Source organism: Hippocampus comes, unplaced genomic scaffold (assembly GCF_001891065.2).
Source record: "Hippocampus comes isolate QL1 unplaced genomic scaffold, H_comes_QL1_v1.1 scaffold22, whole genome shotgun sequence".
Classification (NCBI taxonomy): domain Eukaryota; kingdom Metazoa; phylum Chordata; class Actinopteri; order Syngnathiformes; family Syngnathidae; genus Hippocampus; species Hippocampus comes.
The window spans coordinates 7,653,288-7,666,903 of NW_017806175.1; the positions used below are offsets into that span (position 1 = coordinate 7,653,288).

Genomic DNA, 13,616 nt, shown 5'->3' on the forward strand with positions numbered 1-13,616 from the left:
ACAGGCCAGATTTTGTCTATATAAAAATACATTATTGAAATTCTTATTATATTATACATTCGTCTAATTATTAGACGAACGTATAATGTAATAAATATAGTTTTGGTGCCATCTTGTGGCCAATGGATACTGTTGCACTCAGGGGAGGCGCTTCATTTGGTCAGACCATAGCCTTGTCTAATTAAACAAAAAAATGCTTTGTCACCATGTAGTAACCCATAACGGCATTTGCCAACCGTGTTGGGTGCGTGTCAATTACACATAGATGGAAAAGTCCAAAAAGGAAAAAGACTTCAAAAAACATTGTATGCAAAAACAGCTTTCCTCAACGGGGAACGATAACATTTATTATCCAGTGTTAAGGCACATATGTGGAAAATACAACATACATGAACAATGATGTATTCAACGACCACGTCGTTTCTTCCTGGGAACCAAACGGAACGTCTGAAAATGTCAAAGTGCATTTAACTTTTTTTTTTTCTCTTTGGCCAGTCAAATGGTTTAGTTTTTTTTTTGTTGTTGTTGTTTTTTTTGTTTTGTTTTGTTTTTTCCAGCTGAACAAGAGCACAGAAAATATGTTTTTGAAACTTTCAAGTAAAATTGTTTGCCAGCTTAACGTGATTTGTTTTTTGGGGCAAAACGAGGCAGTTGCCTTCATTCCCAGCTTAATTGGATATGAAAAAAAAATAAGATATGAAGACGCAGCTGGGAAGAGTTGCGTAACTAAATGAAGCGAGGCTAAGCTAGGCTAGTCTACGCTAAGTCTCCCGGCCGCAAGTTGCGGCGGTCAAGGCATCTTTGGTAAACACTGTTAAAACACAATGAAACAATAAGCATCAGTCCCGCAAGATTTGGCTGGAATGTCTTTGGATTTCTCACTGGAATGCATAGAAGAGACATTAGCGTTAGCATACATCCAGTAAAATGATCGGACAAATTGTACATGAGCGAGTATTAGTGCCGCACTACAAAGGAAAAAAAAAATGAGGAGAATAAAGTCAGAAAATGAAGTGGAACCAATCCGAGAAAAAATTCACAATGAAATAACTTCACTTTTTTGGGGGGGTTGATTTTGAAGTTGTACAAATGTGCCCTAATATTTAACAACTTTAAAATGTAGCATTTTATTCATGACTTTGTTCTTTGAATGTGACTATTCTTGTTTTGTTTTTTTTTCCTTTTGACTTTTTCCTGTAATTTGCAAAATTAGTTGAATAAAATTTAACTTTCTTCAGTTTGCGACTTTGTATTTTAGTGTTGTAATTTAAGACTTTTCTAGCCAATTAAAAATTGTTCAACAATTTATGACTTTTCTGGGAATATAGGACTTTTGTTCAAAAAAAAAAATTAAAAAATAATAATCAGTGTAATTTTACACAAGTTATGACTTTTACTCAATTTACAACTTTTAGTGAAAGCGATTAACAACTGTCGTCACTTTATTCTTGAAATTTGACTTCTTTCAAAACTTTTTGTTTGGGGGGGGCTTTACAACAAAATTCGACATAATACGACTTTTTCTTCAAACCTCAACCCTCTTGTTCTTATCGTGTAAGATATATATATTTTTTTAACTTGCCCTTTTATGACTTTTTTTCCGCCTCATCATTTCAGTATTTTTCTTTCTTTTCAGTGCGGCACTAACACTGCAATGAACCGAGGTCACTGTGTGCTGAAAAGAAGTCCTCTTAGAAAGACGCAATCAAGGCCACTGTTGCGTCAAAGCACTTTGTACGTTTAAAAAAAAAAAAAAAAAAAAAGGAAATATGTTCATCGTTTCAGACCCAGCCAGTACTGAGATGCATCTTCTGTGAAAAATGAAGCTTTCCCGGCAAATAAAAAGAACATCCAGTTCTTCTTCTAACTCCGCCCACCGCCCCCCTAAATAACATTAGATAAAATAAAGTACCTATTTGCATCCTTTATAAAAGAAGCTCTTTGGAAACATGTCATAAAAAAACGTGCAAATTGGACAAAGGGGCGGGGGAGGGATGGCACTTCACCCGACGCTGAGTCTCTCCTGTGAGTTCTTGGTGTACTTGACGCCTCCTTCGGCGGGGAGGTCGATCCGGACCGACAAACTGGCGTCGGGACGCTGCGATTCCTCACGAGGGCGGCGGGGGTCTTTGGCGACGGAGGATTTTCTCTCGGGATCGGGCCGCGCGCCCGTCTGGATTCCGCTCAAGCTCAGGATGTTCCCGTGCGGGTCTTTGGCGGGGAGCCGGTCCAACTGCCGCCCCACTTGCACCGGGCTGGGAAAGATCGTGCCTTGACACGCCCGGTAGAAATATCTGCAACGCACACGCTTGGTCAGTTTTTCGACTTCACACCCCGAGCCCCAAATTTTTTTTGACAGGTGAGCGCTGGATAAGCCACGGGTTGTGCGACGAGAGAACAAATGCAAAGCTGCGGTCGCTGATGCACTTTCAGCCAAACACAAAATGAAAACACCCACAAGGAGCATGGTACGGTACATATATTACGCTTAAAACATTAAAATGTTGTTACAATTCCCGACTTTTCTAGCAAATTAGGACTTTCTCAATCACACACACACACACACACACACACACACACACACACACACACACACACACACACACACACACACACACTACATGTATATGTTAGTTTTACAGGAAACAGAGATAGACGTCACTCTTATTTTGATCCTTTCTCAAATACGTTATAATGCATAGGTGTCAAACTCAAGGTCCGGGGGTCAGATCTGGCCCGCCACATCATTTTATGTGGCCCGCGAAAGCAAATCAAACATGTCAACTTCCACGATGCTTGCTAAAATCTCCACCAAAATTTAAAAGTCTCATATGTAATGTAATAAATAAGAGACATATTGTAAGCATTTTCTTGTTACCGAAAACCTCTTGACAGGAACTGAAACTATAGTTGAAGAAACCGTTATTATTAACATGTGGTTCCAGTGATAACGGCCCTCCAAGGGAAATGGAAAGTAAAATGTGGCCCACGACAAAAATGAGTTTGACACCCACGTTTTCATGATTTTAAGTCTTCACTCTTTCTGCACGAGTTGCGTCAGCACGACCACAACAAGTCACGAGAGTAAGATAGTGATCAAACTTACCTTCAACGTTGGGAGAGGTACAATGAGACGTGAAACTTGAAAGAAATAAATAGCGGTGCTGGCATGCAGCGAGCGAATTGAGGATTCGGCCGAGAGTCCACACAGAATGTGGAAGCGCTGCGTGTGTAAGAGACAAAGACAAACTGTCTGCAGACATCCGGAGAGCCATGCCGACGCTTAGGCGACCGATGGAGATCAGACTGGAGCGTCAAAACGTTCACGGCGCTGGAATGTCGCGCCCCACCTTGGCCCAAGCTATTGTATTGAAGAGGTGCGACCGCACATGTCAAATTTTCGTTGAGAGTCGATGGGGAAAGATTTTCTGCACCGTAGACCGTAAATGCGTCAGGAAAACTGTGCTACCGTGTAAGTGTGACTTCATAAGAGCGTTTTATTTCTCTGCATTGCCTTTGATGACGTTATATATTCATTCCTACAGGACACACTGCTATTTTATTTTTTGAAATCTGTTTAACAAAGCTGTCGGGTGCTCCGTACCTGGGCAGCAGTGCGGCCGCTGGCGTGATGAGGCAGAGCAGGTAAAACGTGGGGTCCTGCAGCAGCCTCTGCATGGTCCAGTAGGGGTTGGAGGGGGAGTAGCAGGTGGGGCATGAGGCGTTGTAGCACAGCGCCACCGTGAAGAAGAGAGCCACGCTGAAGCAGATGGATAGCCAGTTCATCCACGTCTGGAACGAGAGGCATTGCTTAGACACGATGCACATGACGAGTCTTCCCCCGGGACTGAGTTTTCTCACCCAAGTTTTGGTCTCCACCCCTAAGTGCAGCAGAATGGTGAACACAGCGATGGTCGTGACGGGGGTCCCCCATGTAAACAGGTCGACATCTGAGTCGGCGTAAGCCTGGGGAGGAAACGAGGGATGACTTTAAAAGCAGGAAGGTCGACGATGGAGAAATGAGACTGGCGGCGGGGACACTCACAAAGTAAGGAATGAAGAAGCAGACCAGACTTTGGTAGAAAGCGTCAATCATGTTCATCCAGAACATGTATGGCTTGTATTCCTTGAAAGTGAACAAAAGCGTCCATAAATTGACAGTTCCCCTCAATCTGCAGGCCAGTTTCCAACTAGAAGGCCAGAATTTGTGTGTTTTTTCAGCCATGTCCTCTTGAGACTTTTTTGGTGGGTCTACGTCTCATAGACATATCCAGCAAATTTCATGTTGCGAAATTAAGCTGGCTTGGGTGGTTGAATTTGCCTCAAATGATTTTTTGGGTTACATTTTTAACCGCCCCCCCCCCCAAAAAAAATCTATAATTGTTTCCTTAGGCCTGAAATGACAGTTTTGAGCCAAAATAGCAGATTCTGTATGTTTTTTGATGCATTCATTTTTGAGATTTTTTTTCCTGCTAATTTAAACTGTTTTAAGAGGCTGGACATTTTCACAATAAAAACTGAATTGTTTGTGACCACCAAAATGGCACACTTTGCAAGTTTTTACGGATGTAGCTTCCCGCAACTTTTTGTGGGTCGACTCCTGTTTGACATACCCACCAATTTTCAGTTTTTTTTTCTGAATTTTCCCAAAACGCTAATTTTTAACAATTTCACAATTAAAAAAAAAAATGTATATATAAATAACGGTATTGATTCCTTAGGCCATGCCAGGCTTTTGCATCTTTTGACCAAAAAAAAAAAAAAAAAAATCTTTTAACCAGCAAAAGTCACTTAAAAAGGACAACGATTCAAGGGGTGAAGTAGTGGAAAGACACCCACCTCCGAGTTCTGTCCGTTGATGTAAAGCTGAGGTAGTTGCTGCAGCGTCTGGGCCGACACGTCCTTGTCGAGCGTGCCGGTGATGAGTTGCGGGAAGGCGGAGAACATCAGGTTGAAGAAGATCAGATACCACTGGTCGATCATGGCCGAGCCCGAGAAGCCGCAGTAGAACTGATACCAGAAGATGAGCGCCACGAACATCTGAGCCAAGAATCAAACAATGGAGGAAAAAAAAAATATATATAACTAAGACACAGTTGTTGTTCTTCTTTTTAAGCTGCTCTTTAAGGGCAAAGAGAGCATGTGCGGTTCGTGTGTAGTGACGTCGACGTACGGCGTTCTTGTAGAAGAAGTAGAGGATCATGTTGGCCAAGCGTGAGTAGCACCAGTGGCCGTGCACCAGCAGAAGCTTTTGGAGGTTGCGGAACCGTGGCAGGGCAAAATCGCTCGCCATCACCGCCTGCGAGACAACACACAAGTCACATCGCACATGCTCTGGAGAGACTTCCCTCGCAAACGGTACAAGAGCCTCTTGCTCACATCCAAAGCCAAGCTCGTAACTCAGACACCTATATCTCAAGAGTTTTCACAACTGAGTCAGTAAGCTGCACTAATATTTGTGTTTTTTTTTCTTTTTTTTTTGCAAAGGATGAAAAATATATGCCTGTAGGTATTTTCATTTCGTCTGTCTTCATGTGTCGCGCCACCGTTTGCGTTCCAATACAGTATCTGTTGCTTAAAGTGTAATAATACCGCGATAAAGTCGTCATTCGTCAACCCGCCTTTGGGGTTTTGCATTGTTTGTTAGCATCAAGCTAAACGGACTTACGTCAAGCAAACCTATGTGGTTGTTTTAAATACGATTACAAACGGTGTACTTTTCGGACAAACAACGGCTAGCACCTCGTAAAACTTCAACATTGGGTTCTTGTATCTCAAGGCGCCACTGCTTCGGTATTTTGGCTGTTTGATATCCCACTGGATTTATTAACGCCTTTCCTCAGTTATACATACTAGATACGGTGACGCATGACAGAATTATTTTCGTTTGTTGGATTCTTTAGCTGGCAATCAGCGTATCGATAGGAGGGGTGGGAATCAATATTATCTCTCTATACTTACCTACGTTAGCTTGAAACTATCCTTTCATCAAAACGCTCCCTCAAAGGCCCACACTGTAATTGGCGGCGCTAACCCTTGGTGACATGGTCAAGCGTTAGCAACCTGGTAGCGTAGCTCTCCTGGCTTTCTGCTGATCTCTAATAAGCGCCGTCTCAATGGGCGGACGGGGAGCAGGTTCATCATAGGGTGATAGCGAGTAAGTCTATGGCGGTGAAACAGGCGTCTGACCACACGTGGGAGTCAGCGCTATCCCTTTAAGAGCGCCTGTGGCTAACGGTGATTAATCCGGCGCACCCCCCACACCCCCACCGTTACAGATGGGAGTCTTTAACAGATGCGCTATGCCCCTGAGAGTTAATTGGGAGTCTCCGTTATTGCTATGCAAGATCACCTTCCTGGAAAGGCGAGCTAAGCAGGAATATACGAGGATGACGATGATGATTACGATGGCTGTAACCTCCGTGTGATATTAGCATGGATGTGGACACTGTAAACGAGCGCCGACCAAATAAAGGGGCCCGCCAGGTTTGTAAAACACACCGTTAACAGCCATTAAAGGCGTCCTTCAGCCACCTTGAACAAATAGCAGTGAGCACGATGACTGGAAATAGTCCACAGTCAAAAAGCTTTTTTCCATTCTGTCGTAATCAGGAGTAGAACATGGGTTTCTGACTAAAAAGCAGAGAAAATGAGTTTTCAAGCAGAACAAGGACGTTCATGATAATATTTTTTTTTGCTTATTAGTTTGTTTCTCTTCCTTTCCCAGCTGAAGGAGTAACTACAATTGGCCAAGACTCTTCTCCACCCATCCCCCCCAAAAAAATCCATAGTTGGCAGCAATTGCCATCATTGGCACTCTTGGTTAATATTGCCGTTATTATTTCACGTCAGCGCTGTTCCAAGCGTTCATGATGGCCGCCACCTTGCACGACAGAAATAAACAGAAGGACTCACCTGCATGCCCTCCTGTCCCGATATGCCCACGCCAACGTCAGCTACCTGGATCATACTGACATCATTGGCTCCGTCGCCTAGGAAATATGATCATTGAATAAATAACAGGGTTTTTTTTAAATATATTTTTGGTGACTTCATTTTTTGCTTTTGATGGTGATTCCTGAGATTTTTACTTGAGTCATATTATTGTAAAGTAACAGTTCTCTCATTACAACTAATGGCTACTCGACCCACTTTTGCTTACCAGTGAAGAGGAAAAAAAAAAAGCGTACTCGTATACGGACCTTAGAGTGGATATCAAGAATATGGAATGACTGCATTCAAAGACTTGTCTGCAGCTACTTACCAATGGCCAGAGTCATGACTTTCAGCTTGTTGCGCACCAGCTTGACCACCATGCTCTTTTGCAGTGGCGTGGATCGGCAGCACAGCACCGAGCGGCAACTGCGCGCCACCGCCAGGAACTTGTCCTCCAGGCTGCGGTCCAGGGCGTAGGCCAGGGTGCGGCCGTCGATCACCAAACCCAGCCGGTGGACGGCGGCGTGAGAGGACGACCAGTGCGGAGGAGGAGGAGGAGAAGACGGATAGATGTGGAAGGGGGCGAAGTCGGCATGGAAGGCCTTGGCCGAGCCGCACAGGAATTTGGCCTGGATGTAGTGTAAACTCTCCTCAAGGAGCAGGGAACAAGCCTCCTAGTTCAAAAGAAACAGGCACGGCTTGGATCAAAAGCTGGAGCAACATGAAGCTGCTTCACAAGTACTAAAAAAAAAAAAAAAAAAAATGAGCATGGGACAAAAAAAGAGACAGTGTTGGTTTGCTTTTAATAAGCCGAAAAGAGCTTAAAGGATGATGAAGAGGGTTGAAAGGAAAGATAAGATCATTTCACACACAAAAAGAACCATCAAGACCTAAAGGAAATATTTTTTGAAAAATCACCAAGTAAAAATGAATGAAATTCCAAGGAAAGGTGCCAATTCCATTAAAAAAAAAAGTCAAAATAAAGGAAGGGTTGAAGAATTGAAAGGAAACAAGAACAATGTTACAAAAATGAAGGAAACGATAAAGTCACCATAGGAAACATTACGAAAGGGAAAGAAAATATATTTTTTAAATACATTAAAAGGAAAAACAAAATTGAGTCAAAAAGTTAAAAAAAAAGTTTTGAAGGAATTGAAGCCAACATCAACAACAGTGTCATCGCAATTAAAAAAACATCACAAATGAATAATTACATAAATATATCATTTTCAATTTTGTTTTTGATTTCGTGACTTGCTGTTGGATGTTTCCACCCAATTTGATTTTTGTTTCTCCAGGTGTCAGTTTGCAACTTTGAAAGACGAAAAGACTTTTCCGAGATCCCCGTCTGGCTCACCATGGAGTCGGCATTGAGAGTCAAGATCTCCTCCTCGGGGTCCAGCAGCTTGCAGGCGTATGCGATGTTGACGGCCGTTTCCTGCTTGTCGCCCGTCAGCACCCAGATCTGCAAGCCGGCCTTCCGCAGGGCGTCGATGGTTTCGGGCACGCCGTCCTGCAGCCGGTCCTCGATTCCCGTCGCACCTGTGAGGAAAATATTTCGCCCACAAAAATAAATAAATAAATAGATGAATGAATGAAATAAGGATTTGTATTCAAAATCATATATCACAAACACATTTGTATTTTTTTGGGCATTTTTTGGCACCAAAAAATATAAAAATATAAAATAATGTATAAATAAATACATGTCATGTTGTAATAAATTGTCCATCCATCTCCACTCAGTACAAAGGCCACCATTCGGGTAAATACGGCCTCGACTGAGTACGAGTTTACCCAGGAGCTGGAGGTTGGTCTCCAGACGCAGGGCCGACTCGAAGAGCAGCTCCTCCCGACCTTGGATGGCTGTCTCTGCCTCCAGGTGGCGCTGCAGCCAGCAGGCGTATTCCTCCTTGCTCAGAACCTGGCGGACACGGGGGTTGCAAATTAGAGCAAAGAATTTGATCCGGGCAAGGCCCTGGCGTCTTGAACCCAATGACGGGCGGTTTTTTTCCTGTACTAGTGCCTTTCAGCCTACTAGTAGAAAACAAAACAATTTGCTGCACAAGTAGCGTTACTATTCTCAACTGCTCGGCAAAATGGTGCACTCATTGACATCGGCACAACTAGCAAAGTGCCAGCAGAATCGTGTAATGTTATTGGTAGTACTAGTAGCGTAATAGCGGTTGTCAACTCGTGCGCAGTTTTGCCTCAACGGTAATATAAAAAGTGGCTTTATGGAAAATCATTTGAGTATTTATTGGATATCCGTGATATCCATTTTAAAGCCCCTGTAAAGTGAAACTGAATGTGCTGTAAATTTGACCTGCCACAAAGTAGAACGTTGTGAACCAACATGCGGAACTGTATGATTGACCTGTGGCAACGCAGTAGATCTGCCGAAAGCCTTCAAGATGCTGGAAGAACTTATCGCGGGGCTTTTCCATGTCACAACAATGAGGCACTCTACTGTATATCGACCTTGTTGTCATGCTGGCTGTCACACCCTTTTAAAAATGTTTGCGACTTTAAACTCTTTTCCCTTCCCTCTGTGATGTGCTCACACTTATGGCCAACAACGAGGCACCCTAGAGCAATATATTTTTTACCCGATGAAAAGCAATTTGTTCGCGCCAAAGGTAATTTTAAAGTACTCTTATGTATAAAGTTGAGTCGGGTCGAGTTGTCCTACTCGTGAAGAGAAAGAGGAGACGAGTACGTGGACCTTAAGCTGAATAGCAAGGTTATCAAATAAATACTGAAATAGTTTTCCAGCGACATGTTTTATGGCCACACGGTGGTGACGGTTTTCGCACAGGCGTAAATCAGCCATGTGGGATAGTGGTCGAGAATCGCGGGTGAGTCATGAGGAATGCCACGGCTTTGCACAGGCGGGATCATCCGCTTCTAGCTTCCAAATCGGAGCTTGTCCGAGCTCACCGAATTACCTTTTTGGCAATGCAAAGTGTGCGCAGGCCGTCGGCGGCGTACTGGTTCAGGTAGTTCTGGGTCCTGTAGATGATCTTTTTCTGCCGTTTTCCCTTGGAGTTACCTTGGAAACACGCACGACAGAATGGGACGGGAAGGAAGACGGCGATGTGATTGGCAGAAGAGGGTTGACACGTCGCGGCGGCGTTTGGATGCTCAGCGCCGCCATCTGCGTTCACACCTCAAAACGGCAGCCGCCATACAATGCAACTCAGAAACATGATCCAGACTCCTCGAATCGCTGTTTCGTGTTGTACGATTCGCACGAGGCTCCCGAGCACAAAATGTGGCCCTTTCTCTTGCTTTAACGGCTCATCTCGCTTCACGGCCCAAACACCCAACAAGATTTCCTCTCAATTACTCTCTAAGCGGTTTTAATACGATCCAATATTGTGTGCGTTTTCCTCGCGGAAGGCTGCACATGATCACTGGTCTCGTGTCTCCCCGGCCAAACAACCAGAGAGCTTGCCAGGCGGTAATGCAATAACAGCACAGCTTGCAGGCACCGATAAGCTGTCAGCCATCTTACTGTAAGAGTGATGAGCATACTCACTCTCGTTATCTTGATTAACTTTTGTCTAAACGTTTGCTTGAAAACATTTAGACGACGTTTAACGGACCGACAGAAAAGATAGCGCTTCGAGGGAGGAAGAACAGACCGTCCACGCGAGCGCAACTGTCAAACAGGAAATGACTCAGAAGTCAACAGACATATTTGCTCTCGCTATTAAAAGAAAGATGCGACCATACTAACCTGGGGACACCAAAACAAGATCAATCTCCAGACCTCAACTAGAGGCAGGAAGTGGACCGTTTTGAGACCTTCCCAAATCAGTCTCCTGACTTGAAACCTGTCACGCACGCGTCTAAAACATACTGTTGAAACGATATCAGAGGTGAGAAGTAGAAGACTTCTTGACTGGCGAGGCCAATCTCCAGACTTAAACCCTAAAGAGCGTTTATTTAACACAAAGGTCAAGAAAATGTCCCGCTTTGAACCCACACATTTAAAACACCCTGTCAAAACACCATCAAGGGGCAAGAAGTAGAAAGTTTTAGAGCAACTAAGTCTGTCCCCAGACTTAAATCTTATCGAGCATGCATTTAAAACAATCCACAGACTTAAACCAAGTCAAGCACGGATTTAAAACACATTGTCAAAGCTTTTGGAGTGGAGAAGTCAATTTTCCAGATGGAGTGTTGATTTAAAACAACACTGGCACGACAAATCGAAGGTTTTCGATGTTCCAGACCTAAACCCTACAGATCACTAATTGGAAGAACAACGAAGGGAGCCAAAAAACAATAAAATATGTCATAGAAGCAGCCCAGCCAGGAGAAACACTACAAGATTTAAAAAAAAAAAAAAAAAAAATCGATCGCTGGGAATATAAATGGATACAAATTTTCAAATTCAGCCTGCAAATGTTGATGGGGGGGGTTCTGATCATGTTTAGGCCGGCAGAGATCACCACCGAGCTGACGTCAATGCACGCACTGGGCAAGCATAGCGACACAGAACAACTCCCCCTGGTCGTGTGAATGGAGCCATTATGAAGGCTCCGCCTTGCCATGAGGTTGCACTGGCTCGCCGTTCGGATTGGCTGCCAGCACCCGACGGTGAAACACAGTAGTCAGTGTTGTGCGTCACGCCCATGAAGGTCTCCGGACGGGGGAGGAGCTGGGCGGATGGTGGGATCACCCCTGAGGGCTTTTATTGTAGGGGGGCGGGGGGAAATGATGTCACCTGGACCCGATTGCACTTCATGCACAACCAAAACATGAGGTGTGTCAGAAAAGTTGCAGGGCTGGTGTCACTTGAGATATTTATAACCCACACTACAAAAAAAAAAAAGAGTTTTGGCAGAATACTTCATGGCTGCTTCACCATGACAATGCACCTGTTCACAATGACCTGAGCATCTGACAGTTCCTGGCAGCAGTTCCTCAGTTTCTCCTCTTTCCCAAGCTCGACATTCAGCCATTAGCCTGAGCCAACAACAGACCAGCCTACTTTTTTGCCGAGAATGACTTTCAAACACTGGCACCTCACAAAAAAAAAACAAAAAAACAAAACCCCCCAAAAAACCCTGCAAATTTGTCTCTGCAAAGTTTAATACTCAGGTACAAAGTCATGCAAAACAGTCAAATGGCTGGCCTATAATTCATGTCATTATTGTTGGAAGCGTTAAGTGATCAATCAAGCAATCCCTTTTTGTTTTATAATTAATCGCACAATTAATCAGTTATCTGAATGTTATTCTGTCGAATATTTACACCACCCCACCAAAAAAAACAACAACAACAACAAAAATCCACGTGCGTCAGGCACATTACATTATGGCCTCTTTAAAACAGGGGTCCCCAACCGCCGGTTCGCGGGTCATTTGGTGCCGGGCCGCACAGAAAGAATAAATAACTTGCATTCCTTCTGTTTTATTCATTTCGGAATCTGAAAGATGTTTTATTTTGAAAAATTACCGGATTCTCTGTTATATCAGTCTACAGTATGTCACTCAGGTGAATGCGCACTTCTCGGGCACACGATAAATTCTCGCATAAAAAAAACAAACGTCTGAAAAGTTTTTTCGTGAAAGGGAAAAGGCCCAGCCAGGAGACAGAAGAGGAGCCTTCTACTTTCAAGAAAAACAAGGCTACATTTAATAGACAGTATCAGGAGTCCTATTTCAAGTGGTGAGTCATATTTTTCATGCACTTTTTATTTGCGGCGTATCTTATTTTGAAGGCACGTTTAAACGTTACCATAGCGACCAGTGAATGTTGCGGCCAGATGATGACATGATTCATGTTTCTAATTATGTTTCGAAAATACCACACTTTTAATGCAGGTCATATCATATTATAATGTTGTATCTATCCGGCCTTAAAGGCCGGCCTCTGAAAATATTGACTGACATGAAACCGGTCCGTAGGGCAAAAAAGGTTGAGGACCTCTGCTTTAAAATCATAAAGTCTCCAATCCAAACTCAAAGATGTGGCTGGATGTTGCTAAGTTAGCTGCCACCAACTCGTTGCGAAGTGCCCGAAGCTCCAAAATATCTATTTCCATTTAGATAGGTTGGTCTTAACGTGGGAATACGGAATGTATGGGTTGCATTCTGCCGGACATATTTTTTTGATTTATGGCTCGACCTGCAATATCAGTGGTTTCATATCACATTATAACATCGGCATGTTTGCCAGTGATTGTCAAATGGCATCCTGGGAAGTGGCCAAGTGTTGTGCGCAACTGCGTGCGAGGTCGCTTTTGTATGCCTGGAATAATAACGTCCCCAATAGGACGATAAATAGAACAATGATTTGACACCACAGGGGGGGAATAAACTGCACAAGCAGGTTGCGTTTTTTTTTTTTTTTTAGTTTATAGGTTCAAGGTAAGCACTGAGCTGTTTTGGAATGGCACGATTTTAAAATGGCGTGCATAACTTGAGTGGAAAGCCTTGACTTGGGGCGGACAGTTGTGGTTTCAGCTTCATTTCCCAGTTTCCAAAATTGATTTTCCTCTTTATAGACTTTCCTTGATTTTATTTGCCCTGTTTTCAATTTGTAATTTTTTTCCCCCTTTCCCGTGATTTACTTCCATCTTTCACTTTTAATTTTGTTCTCAGAATTTTGAATTGATCGATTCAAGGGCCACCACCCTTGCATTTTTACTCATTCTTTTTTTTTTT

At 43.4% G+C, this 13,616-nt stretch overlaps 1 protein-coding gene across 1 annotated transcript in view; it reads right to left on the minus strand.

Annotated features, from left to right (window-relative positions):
- Nucleotides 1-320: 320 nt before the first annotated feature.
- The window catches only part of atp10a (ATPase phospholipid transporting 10A), a 24,440-nt gene continuing 11,144 nt past the window's right edge, over nucleotides 321-13,616 (minus strand). Inside the window, exons 11-21 of the mRNA XM_019896495.1 lie at nucleotides 9,885-10,105; nucleotides 8,734-8,860; nucleotides 8,294-8,478; nucleotides 7,265-7,610; nucleotides 6,916-6,992; nucleotides 5,174-5,299; nucleotides 4,840-5,040; nucleotides 4,046-4,126; nucleotides 3,862-3,966; nucleotides 3,605-3,792; nucleotides 321-2,294 (exon numbers count right to left, since the gene is read on the minus strand). Of these exons, the coding sequence (XP_019752054.1) occupies nucleotides 2,003-2,294; nucleotides 3,605-3,792; nucleotides 3,862-3,966; nucleotides 4,046-4,126; nucleotides 4,840-5,040; nucleotides 5,174-5,299; nucleotides 6,916-6,992; nucleotides 7,265-7,610; nucleotides 8,294-8,478; nucleotides 8,734-8,860; nucleotides 9,885-10,105 (1,949 nt within the window). The 3' untranslated portion in view covers nucleotides 321-2,002. The remainder of the gene's footprint in view (nucleotides 2,295-3,604; nucleotides 3,793-3,861; nucleotides 3,967-4,045; nucleotides 4,127-4,839; nucleotides 5,041-5,173; nucleotides 5,300-6,915; nucleotides 6,993-7,264; nucleotides 7,611-8,293; nucleotides 8,479-8,733; nucleotides 8,861-9,884; nucleotides 10,106-13,616) is intronic.